Below are 13,155 nucleotides of genomic sequence, written 5' to 3'. Positions count from 1 at the left end.
CCATTTTTTTTTTTTTTTTTATCATTTATCTTTTTTCATTAACTTTTAAGTTACAAGAAATCACCCTATAAGTATACATATCATCACATATATATATATATATATATATATATATATATATATATATATTAAGAGTGTATTTAGGTAACTTTTAATTATATTTAAATGTTACAAGACAGATATCCATTGTTCCAATCGGCTGTGAAAAATAAAATTTCTCTCTTCTGAAAATGACATTAGAGAAAAGTTTAGATCAAGAAAATAACAAAACAGAAATAGAAAATACTGCAAGTAAGACTACACCTAATGATAGTAATGAAGGTATGAATAATAAGGTAGATAAAAATGATGGAAATGAAAATGGAATGAAAAAAAATGAGGGCGATCAAAATAAAGTAGATAATAATAAGGTTGATAATAATAAGGTTGATAATAATAAGGTTGATAATAACAAGGCTGATAATAATAAAGTAGATAATAATAAGGTTGATAATAATAAGGCTGATAATAATAAGGCTGATAATAATAAGGCAAATAATAATAAGATAAATAATAATAAAGTAGATAATAATAAGGTTGATAATAATAAGGTTGATAATAATAAAGTAGATAATAATAAGGTTGATAATAATAAGGTTGATAATAATAAGGATGATAATAATAAGGCAAATAATAATAAGATAAATAATAATAAAATAAATAATAATAAAATAAATAATAATAAGGCAGATAATAATAAGTTAGTTAACAATAAGGGTTTTAATAATAAGTATAATAATAATAATTTAAAGAATAATAGAGATAACAATAAGCATACAAAAAATAATCGTGCGGATTATAACAAAGTTGAAAATACACAAACGCATATATCAAATAAATTCCAAGGAAATGAAAAAGGTTATAATATGAATTATATAAGCAAGAAAGATGCAAATCAAGTAAAAGGATATAAAAATAATTATGAGAATAATAGAAGTTTATCTTATTTTTATTCCAAAAAAAACTACAATGAGCATTTTATGCCTGTGAATAATGTACCTTTTAAAAAGAGAGGTAGCGATTTATCTAATAACTCTAAAAAGGAAAGTGGAAATGATTATACAAATGATAACCAGATGAATAATAATATGAAGAATAACAACCAATCAAATAATAACACAAAAAATAACAACCAATTAAATAATAACACAAAAAATAACAACCAATTAAATAATAACCCAAAAAATAACAACCAATTAAATAATACCACAAAAAATAACAAACAACCAAATAATAACCCAAAAAATAACAACCAAATGAATAAAAATAACAATAAGCATACCAAATCAAATGAACAAGTAGAACAAACAGAAAAAAATGTTAATGTATCATTAAAAAATAATGAAGAAAAACAAGTAGAAAATGCGAAAAATAAAAATAAGAATAATTATTCAGGTTCTAAAAACGCATGGATTAAAAATGAAGGTACCAATAATATGAATAGAACAAGTAAGAGTGGTATTAATAATGGTAATAAGAACAATAATAACAAAGATGATAATAATAAGAATAATAGTAATAAGAATGATAATAATAAGAATAATAATAATAAAAATGATATTAATAAGAATGATAATAATAAGAATAATAATAATAAGAATGATAATAATAATAACAATAATAATAACAACAACAACAATAACAACAACAATAACAACAACAACAATAACAACAACAATAATAATAATAATAACGAAATTGTAAATAAGAAGAAAAATAAAAAGAAAAATAAAAAAAAAACAAATCAAGTTAACACAAATGCTTGGACAAATGACAAAAATATTAATTTAGAACATATCATTAGTAATAACCAAAAGAAAGGTAGTAACCCTAATTTAGAGAATGATCATCATAATGAAAATGCAAGTATCACCACCGCCATTAGTATTAATTCGAATGTAACTCATATGCAAACACAAAAAAATATAAAATATGAATCAACTAATCAAAAAGAACAAAGAAAAAGAGTGCAAACAAACTCAAAAGTGAGTACTAATATGAAGGAAGATAACATGACAAATATAGAAATAAGCAATTTTAATAATGTAAATAAAAGTTATTCTACAAATAATAATCCATCCCCAAATGACAACTTAAATAAAGGAAATGTAAAAAATAAAAAAAAAGGTAAAAAAAATAAGAACAACAATAATAGTAATAGTAATAATAATAATAATAATAATATTATGAATGAAAATAAGAAAGATATAAATGAAAACAGAGTTATTAATAATAATAATAATAATAAGATCACAAAGAAAAATAACACCATTAATATTAATAACAATATGACTGATAAGAATAATAATACAGAAAATAATTTTGGATTTGTCAATAATTTAAACGAGAACTTGGAACACAATTCTATGAAACTCATAGGTAATAATTATCCCATGAATTTAGAAAATAACGAAATGAAAAAAAAAAACATTACAGCATCGAAAAATGTTCCCAATAAATTTAATTATGATATGATCAATCAAGGAAATTTAAATTACATGTACAATCCATTAAATTATTATAATATGAACAAATATTATGATATGCCATTTATTGATAATGTTCCAAATAATTTAAATCTCATGTATTTTGACAATGATATGCAGAGAAATCACATGATGGAAAATATGATCAACTATCAAGGCATATATAATATGAATAATGTTTATAATACAAATAATAATATGGAACAAAATACCAATAATAATAATATGTATAACCATAATTCATATGCGAATTATAAACCCGAACAATTACCATTGAATGTCTATGAAGGACCATTAGAGAAAAATAACGAATGGGGAAAAAAGAAAATGAATAAAAAAAACAACAAAAGTGGTATGAATCAAAACAATAATATGAACCAACAGAATGTTATGAATCAAAACAATAATATGAACCTACAGAATGTTATGAACCAACAAAAAGTTATGAACTACCCCCATAATATGAACCACCCAAATAATATAAGTCAACAAAATCTAATAAATTATCAACACCACATGAACCATCCAGATAATAGAAACAAAATGAATAACCCTAATATGCCTAATAATCTAAATGTCAACCTTTCTGTATCTGAAACAAAACAAGACACCAAAACAATTCCTAATAAAGAAAAGAAAAAACTTATGAATGATGAAGGAACAGTACTTCAACCATTAAAAAATAATGTAGAGAACAATAAGGAGAATAATATATTAACTACTAAAAAGAACAACACGAATGTAAATAATAAGAAAAAATCTAAGAATATTCAACAAGCAACCCACATGAAGCATCTTACGAATGAAGAAGAAAATGTGAAACAAGGAAAAACAAATAACAGCAACAAAAACAACAATAAAAGCAACAATAACAACAATAACAGCAACAATAATAATAATAATTCACAGTACACTTCAACAAATGTGGAAAATGAAAATTTAAATAAGAAGGAACAAAAGGGAAAAATGAACAAAATGAAAACAAATACACAACATTTGAATAAAGAAGAACAAAATGAAATGAATAATTTTACAAGTAAAAATAAAAAGGGATCTAAACGTTCTCAACAAAATAAAAAAGGGCAATTTAAAAATTCTAATATGAACAACAACGCATGGGTAAATAATCAACAAGGAAATGATCAGAAACATTTAAATACAAATGTAGATAAAGATAAAAATAAAGATTTTGAAGTGAATCACGAAATTCATAAGTTTATTGATTACTGTTTAAAAAATTATGGAAATAGGAATATAATGGATGTTATAAATGAATTCTCATCATCAAATGGAATGAATGAAAATTTTGATGAATTGAAAAATATATTTCAAATACAATTAAATGAAGAAAATTTTAATGCACTTGCAGCACTAGAAAATGAAGCTCAAACAAATAAATTTCATTTTATAAATGAAAAGAATATGAATGAAACCATAGAAAAGGATATTGAGGAAATTTTTGAAGATACAAATAAGGATATAATTGAGGAATATGATAAGTTTAAAAAAATGTTGAGTGAAAGCATGGATGAAAGTACAATGAGAAAAATACAAATAGAAAATAAAGAAGTAAAAGATAATAAACAAATAAAAGAAAATAAACAAATAAAAGAAAACAAACAAATAAAAGAAAATAAACAAATAAAAGAAAACAAACAAATAAAAGAAAACAAACAAATAAACGATAATAAAGATAACAATGAAAAGATTGAACAAAACAAAGAACATATTGAAAACAATACAAAAAATATGTTTGAAGAAAATAACAAAATTAATATAACCATGCCTCCAGGTTTAAGTTTACCAGATATTAATAGAGCCTTATTACATAGTGCTTATTTAGATAATATAGCAGTTGTAAAAAAATGTCTTGAAAAGAAAGCAGATATTAATTATTTTGACAAAATTGGAAGAAGTGCCTTACATTATGCATGTGCAGGTGGATATTATGATATTTGTGAATTATTAATAAAAAATGGTGCAAAAGTAAATGTATCTGACTACAAAAATTGGACACCTTTACATATTGCAATTACGAAGATGCATAAAGATATAACTGAATTGTTATTAAAAAATGATGCAAATATACATGCTTTATTACCACATTCTTTATCACCTAATAGAGGAAAAACAACCGCTAGTATGGGTATCCATTTTGCAGCTATTAAAGGTAATAAAGAAATAACCAAATTGTTATTACAATATGGAGCTAAAATTGATGACACAGATTTATCTAATAGAACTGCTCTTCATTATGCTGTATATCGAAATAATTGTGATTATGTGAAATTTTTAATATATGAAGAAAAGGCAAATGTAAACATATTTGATATACACAATAGATTACCTATTCATTCAGCTTGTTTAGGAGGAGTATTAGAAAATGTAAAAATACTAGTGGAAAATAAAAGTTATGTTCACAAAAAAGATATATATAATATGAGTCCATTAGATATAGCACAAATTAAAAAATTTAAAGATATCAAAAATTATTTAACCAAATGTATGAATCAAAACTTTTCCCCTATTTCTAGTGACCATTTAAAAAAAAATGATGAAGATAAAGAAAAGGAAATAAAAAATGTTGATGATTTTTCAAATGAAAAGAATGAAGGCGAACAAAAACAAAATATGAAAAATTATGAAAATATCAAAAAAGAAAATAAAGATATTATATTAAATATGGATAAACAACAAACGAATGATCTTGAAATGTTTAATGATAAATTTGAATTAAATGATGAAGGTAAAACAATGGATCCTAAAGAATTTTATAATGACAATCAAATGATTAAAGATATGTTAACCACAACTATTAGTACAGTTTTAAATGAACGAAATAAAAATCAAATAAAACGAGTAGTAGATGCATTAGGTGTATATATATCCTTAAGTTTATTGGAAAAAACTATTTTGATTCAGAATTATGGAGGTATTGATATGGTTAATCAAAAAGGTAAAAGAAGTACTGGTGGTGTTTTCTTCTATTTAATCAAATATATGTACAAAAATGATATTATATCTAAATTTAAATATGATTACATTGTCGAGGAGGAAAAGGAAAAAAAAAAAACATACAGAAAGTTGAAAAAAAAATTATTACAAGATGAGGAAAATTTTAAAAACAATGATACCGTTCTTATCAAGAAAAATGAGGAAAATGGGGGTGTAGAAGACAAACATGTTGATGATCAGAAAGAGGTAAAAGGAAATAATGTTGGAACACATACTACATTATTGGGAAAGGAAAAAAAAAATTTTAAATTGGTAGGTGAAAGGAAAAATAAGAACAAGCACAGCAACAATAGCAATAATAAAAATAATGAAAATAATAATAATAATAATAATAATAACAATAATAATAACAACATTAACAATAATAATAATACCCAGGTGCATAACAAAAAAAATGAAAAAAAATCAGGATGCAATATCAAAGCAAAAGAACAAAATAATATTAAGAACACCAATAATATGAAAAAACAAAACTTGAAAAATGAAATTCAAAATAATTATCAAATGATAATAGAGGATGAAAAAAAAAACTTTATAAAAAATGATAACAAAGTACCAAATTATGATAAAAATCTTTTACAAAACAATAATTGTAATATGAATATAAGTAATTATAATAATTCTTCTCAAAATTTTAACAATGAATATTATAATCCCGGTATGGCAAATAATAATAATTATTATTATAATAGTAACCAATATAACGAACATAATTATAACCATAATAACAATTATAATGATAATAATTTTAATAACAATAACTACAATCTTAATCATTTTAATAATAATTATAATGAATTTATATCACAAAATCCAGGAAATGCACATATGTTTAATGGTCAGAATAATTACATCCCAATCGAACAATTAGCAGTAAATATACCAACGGATGGAAAAAGTGTGAAGAAAAAAAATAAAAAAAAAAAAAATAATAAAAATAATACTCAAGTCATTGTAGAGAATAACAAAAATAATGATACTACTTATATTTCCAAAGATAATGTTGAACCTTCATTTGTAAATGTAATGCAAGATTCTTATGGAAACTTCCACAATGTCCATGATATAGCACAACAGAAGAAACATTTTTATCAAATGAATACTACATCTACGACTAATGGTAATAATACTAATAATAATACAAATGGACTTGAAAACTTTAAATTAAATAATAACTATAACAAAGAAATGATGAATTATCAGAATAATGTTATGTCATCCTATTTAAATAATACAAGAAATAATGCATACGATTATATGTTACGCTCAAAAAACAATTTTCCGAATTATATGAATAATCAAAATATGTTCATGCTAAATGATTTAAATAAATATTATGGAAATAATAACCAAAAGTTCCCTTTAAATAATATGGAATATATGTATTATAACAATTATACTAAAATGTGAATTGTACGAGTGTATATAAGGTTAAAGGGATTTTAGGATTTCACATATATATATATATATATATATATATATATATATATATGTGTCTTAAATATACATATATATATTTAAATATTTATCTATACAAAAATATATGTTTATATATTAATATGATTGCATGTATTGTTTATTTTAATATAAATTTTTTTTTTTTTTTTTTCATATTACAAAAACATATAAGTATATATATATATAATACTTATAATAGCTTGCTAGCTTTTTTTTTTTTTCTTTATTTTTATTTCTTTCTTTCTTTATTTTTTTTTTTTTTTGATATTAAAGCTTCATATTTTCTTTTAAGAAGCCCATAAGAAAATATACATTTTTATATGATTTAAGTTTTAATTTTAATATATCCCATACACGTTGTACAATGTACAGAAAGTATACATAATATTTATATGTGTGTATTTTTCCCTTTAAGCGATAACATTATATATATATATATATAAATAAAAACTTAGAAGAATAAAAAAAAAGTATAAAGTAAAAAAAATATATATATATATATATATATTATATATGTATATTTTGTACGTATTTATTTACATGATTGTACTTAAATAAATATATATATATATATATATATATAATATATTTTTTTTTTTTTTTTTTTTTTTTTTGTCTTTTATTTTCATTAAAATTACATGAACAGTTCATAAAAAAAAAAAAAAAATACTACCCCTTCACCTCTTCAAAAAAAAAAAAAAAAAAAAGACCAATAAGAATTATTTATAATAAAAAAAATATATTAATTATATAAAAAGTTTCGATTCTTATGTACAATTATTTGTGTATTAATTAATCTTCTATATCAGAGAAAAAAAGCTTGAAAATATTAAGGAAAAGAAAAATTACATATATTATATAATATATTAAAACCTAGTGCATTTGCACATATATCAATTTTAATTTCCAAAAATATATTTTATTGAAAATAAAGCCACATATAATTCTTGTACTTGTCTAAAAGTTGTAAATATAAAATACACATAAAAAAAAAAAAATTATATAATATATATATATATAATATGCTTATTATTTTTTACACATATATGTATATATTTTATTATATGTATACAAATGGGCTATTTGATAGTTTATTAAAAATATATTGATATATATATATATATATATATATATATATCATGATAATATAAAATCCAAGAAGGATTTATATATATATATATAAATATAATCAAATTTATCACATATATTTAATTTTTCCTTGTGATTTTTTTTGTTTTTTTTGTTTAAAAAAGTTGCAATGTTTTAGCACTGAATAAATGAAATGAAAAAAAATAAATTTATCAAAAAAGAGAAAAATAAAAAAAAAAAAATAAAACAAAGTAAAATAAAATAAAAATAAAAATAAATAAATAAAAAAAAAAAAAAAAAAAAAAACACTAAAAAAATATATAAATAAAATGAAAAAAAAAAAAAAAAAAAAAAAAAGGAAAAATATAAAGTGAAATATAATATACAATATATAAAATACATACAAATATAAAATATATTACAAAAATTTATACAAAATAAATATGCACATTTATTTATTTTTGTTTTGTTTCAAAAAAAAGTAAATTTATTTTATTTCTTATTTTTTTACCTTATAAATATATTAATTAAAATAATATATCCAGTGTTATTTGCATTTTTTATATATTTTAACATAAAATTATATATAATAAAATATACCACTTAGTAATATAATTATGTGTGATTATTAAATATAAAAAAAAAGTACAAATAATTGTGTATTACATTATATTATTTTATTTTATTTTATTTTGTTCTATTTTTTTTTTTTTTTTTTTTTTTTTTTTTATAAATTAATTTTTATAATGACTGTTTTAAAAACAAATTAAAAAGTATGATGGAAAATAAATACCCCAATGAATTATTTTGTTATATAAATAGATATAATATAAACGAAATAATAGAAAATGGAGAAGAGAAATATGCAAATGAATATGATGAAGATAAGGATATGTCAATAAATCATATGAAAGAAAACAATGGTATATGTGAATATGAACTACCATTTTTATTAGACCATGTGGATGATAGTAATAAAGAAGATTCAGAGAATAATTCACTAAAGAGTTATCTCGATGATGGTGTATCCACTATCCTTTCAAAACCAGATGAACTAGAAAATTATAATAAACAAAATGAAAATGATTTTGACGAAAATAATAATAAAAAAAATAATAAAATGGACCAATCGAAGGAAAAAATAAATATTATAATAATACCAAATAAAAGTGTTATAAACAATTTTGAAGAGATATTAAGCATGGCAAATGGAAATGATAAAAATATAGAGAAAAAGTTGAATGATAGATTTTATCAAATTTGTTGTAAAAGTATAGCTGATATAAATACACATAATTTAAATAAAGTTAAAGATTTGAAAAAAGAAAAAAATAAAGGATCCTTGAATATTGAACATATAGATTATGGAGATATTTTTCTTACTATACATGATACATTAAAAAGTAATAATAAAATAAAAGGAAACCATAAAACTAACCTATTACACGATTCTTCTTATGAAATAAAAAAGAAAACAAGAAGTGGAACAAATATATATAAAAATCCATATCATAGAGGTTCGTATTTGAGATCATATAAAAATCAAAAGGATACCATTTACCTTAATAATTTAAACAACATTATGATGGATAAAAATAGTAATTGTAGTGATTCACGAAAAAAGGAATATTCGCATTTCAATTCTCAGGAATTTTCATATGACAAATATAGTATGAAGGACAGAATGTTTCTCAAAAATTTGTATATGAAACAAAATAGATTAAGGGATAAAAGGGGGAATTATGACAAAATGGGAGATTATCAAAATATTGAAAACTATCATAAAGAGGATGAAAATAGTTTTGATTCTATGAATATGTCAGATATTGTCCATTCAAATAAAATGAACCATGTTAATATCATGGATCATATGATTTATAAAGATTATAAGAATAGGAGCAAACTAGTAGATACAATAACTTCTCGTGAAAAGTATGTAAAAAATTATGACGATAACGTCGAAAGTGATAATAATTCTTTTAAGAATGATAATGATGAAGAACATATGTGTTTAGAGTATGACGATACATATAACTTAAAAGATACAGTTAAAAATATTATTGATGAAGAAGAACAATATGATAAGGATGCTACTTGTATATGTGATAAGAACGAAGATGTTGAGGATTTGTTTCTTTCAAAGAAAACGAATTATTCTTCTAATAAAAAAAGAGAAGATTATGAGAAAGTATTACTTGAAGATAATTTACATTTAAAACAAACCCCATCAAAAAGAACAAATATTAATATAATCCCAGATTATGATGATAACAATAGAAGTAATAAGAGTTATAAGGAAAATGAAGAGAATGTTTTATCTGAGGTATGGGGTAGTTTAAAAAATGATGATATATTATATAAAGATAATATGTTGAATGTCATAAATGAAGATAATACAAAGGAAGAGGATGACAACGAAAGCGTTGCCCATTTAGATAATGATGAGGATGAAAAAGAAGAAATAAATAAAGATGTATATTCCAATGTATTGTCGTGTGAAGAAAATATGATTGCGAGGAATGAAAAGTATAACGAATTATTGAATAGTACAAGTAACTTTGAAAAAATTGATGATCAAAGTGAATTTAATATTGGAAGTAAGGAAGATAAAGAATATTTTGATTTGTTAATACAAAAATATGAAAATACAAAAATAAACTTAGATGATAATGAATTACTTTCATTGAATCTTAGTGATGAGCAACATGAAGAAATGTACAAGGGAGATTCTTATGAAAATGTAAATGAAGTGGAAGATAATGATAATAAAATGGGAAATTTTTATGACAATAATGCAATGGAAGATATTAATCATAATAACATGGAGGATATTTATAATGATAATATTATGGAAGATATTAATCATAATAACATGGAAGACCATGTTAATTATGATGATGAAGAATTGAATAAAAAAATAGATGAGGTGGAAGAAGAAAAGGAAAAAAGGATTGAGGATAGAGGAATATACGATGAATTATTAGAAAATGATATGTGTAATTTATACAATTTAAAAATGCATGATTTGCATAATTTAAAAGCCTATGATTTTGGATTATCTAAAGATCTATTAAAAAAGGATATTTTTATATATAGTAATAATTTGAAAAATGATGATATGGATGATAATAATAATAATAATATGAATGATATTGGTATAGGTGAAAATGATATATATGAAAATAATATAGATGATAATGATATGTGTAATAATTACGTGAATGGAAATGATTTATATATTAACAATATGGAGGACGATGCCATGGATGATACTGTATATGATGAGGAAGAAATTAAAAGTTTCCTAGATAAATTAAAATCTGATATAGCAAATCAAATAAATGGAAAAAATGGAAAGAATGGCAAAAATGGAAATGTGGAAGTTACAGGACAAGATGGTAATGAAGAAATGTCTTATATAAATAATGATGAAAATTTACAAGCCTTTGATTTGTTAGATAATTTTCATATGGATGATTATGGTAATGATTATAATGATAATGAAGAAGATAGAAATGAAGACGAACAAAACAAAACAAAACAAAAAGAGTTACATAATAATGTAGATGGAAAATTAAAATTATCAGATTTAAATGAATTAAATGCAAGTGATATAAATAATAATTTCTATATGTCAACTCCTCGAAAATCTATAGATGAACGTAAGGATACGGAATGTCAAACAGATTTTCCATTATTAGATATATCAAGGAATACTAATAGGACTCCTAGAAGAAAAAGTGTGGAAGTAATACTTGTAGAAAAAAAATTAAAAAAAAAAAAACAAAAGGATATAAATAAATATACAGATGAAAATAAAGATAGTAATAGAAGATATCCGAAAAGAAATAGAATTAAAACTTTGCGTTATTGGATAGGAGAAAGAGAGTTAACTGAAAGAAACCCTTACACAGGAGAAATAGATGTTGTAGGATTTAGTGAGTGTAAAAATTTGCAAGATTTATCACCTCATATTATTGGTCCGATTGAATATAAAAAAATATATTTGAACGATCTTAATAGTAATGAAAATGAGGAAAATGAGGAAAATGAAGAAAATGAAGAAAATGATGGAGAGGAAAAAAATTATAAAAATCATAATAATCTTGAGTCTGAGGGTGAGGATATTGTAAATGATGATGTAAATAATTTACATGTTCACATAAGCAATGATAACACCTCTCATTCGAAGAAAATAAAGGGAGCTCCAAGCAGGATTAGTAATACAAATAATGGAAGGAAAAAACGAAGAAAGAGAAAATTTATCAATGTGGTTAATTATATAAAGAAGAAGAAAAAGAAGAAACTGACAAAGAGTATGGATAAGATGGAGGTTGCAGATAATTTCAAGAATGATATAAGTGATAATAATAAACAGAGTGGTGATGAAAATAAAAAAGATGATGATGAAAATAAACAAGATGATGGTAAAAATAAACAAGATGATGATGATAATAAACAAGATAATGATGATAATAAACAAGATAATGATGATAATAAACAAGATAATGATGATAATAAACAAGATAATAATGATAATAAACAAGATGATGATGATAATAAACAAAATGATGATATTTACATGAATGAAGATATGTATTTGTTCAATGATTTAAATGATAACTTCGATGACAATGAACATTTCTTAAATAATGGTGATAAGGATTCGCATGTTGAAGAAATTACTATAGAAAAAATTCAAACGGAGAGTATAAAAAAGGATATTTTAAATAATGACGAGCAGGATAATAATGACAACATATTTAATATTGATAATGAAGTTATAGATATGAAGGATGAAAATATAGATGAAATGGAAAGTGATGACAAATTAAAAACTTTTGAAAATTTGGAAAGTTTGAAAAGTACAACACATTTAAATAATACAGATAATTGTGATGTAGATTTGAGTGAACATACCAATGAAATAAATTCTGCTGAGGAAAAAAAAGTTCATATTGAAGTTAATAAAAAAACAAATCATGAAAAAAAAAAAAAAGAAAAAAAAAAGAATAAGAATAAGAATAAAAATAAGAAGAAAAAAAAAAAAGAAAAAACACAAATAGAT

General features: G+C 21.8%; 2 protein-coding genes across 2 annotated transcripts in view; both read left to right on the top strand.

The window, feature by feature from the left end:
- Nucleotides 1–230: 230 nt before the first annotated feature.
- Nucleotides 231–6,950, top strand: PADL01_1020300 (conserved Plasmodium protein (10b antigen), unknown function; the record flags this gene model as incomplete). Its single annotated transcript, XM_028682269.1, has 1 exon — nucleotides 231–6,950. One exon carries the CDS (start codon nucleotides 231–233, stop codon nucleotides 6,948–6,950), a length of 6,720 nt encoding a protein of 2,239 aa, XP_028538564.1.
- A 1,912-nt stretch (nucleotides 6,951–8,862) lies between these two features.
- The window catches only part of PADL01_1020200 (schizont egress antigen-1), a gene marked incomplete at both ends in the record, with an annotated part of 6,456 nt that continues 2,163 nt past the window's right edge, over nucleotides 8,863–13,155 (top strand). Inside the window, one exon of the mRNA XM_028682268.1 lies at nucleotides 8,863–13,155. This exon is cut by the window's right edge and continues 1,398 nt beyond it. Coding sequence (XP_028538563.1) covers nucleotides 8,863–13,155 — 4,293 coding nt within the window.

Source organism: Plasmodium sp. gorilla clade G2 (assembly GCF_900097015.1).
Source record: "Plasmodium sp. gorilla clade G2 genome assembly, chromosome: 10".
Classification (NCBI taxonomy): domain Eukaryota; phylum Apicomplexa; class Aconoidasida; order Haemosporida; family Plasmodiidae; genus Plasmodium; species Plasmodium adleri (nom. inval.).
Note: the sequence above shows the minus strand (reverse complement) of the source record. Positions and strands in the feature narration are given on the sequence as shown.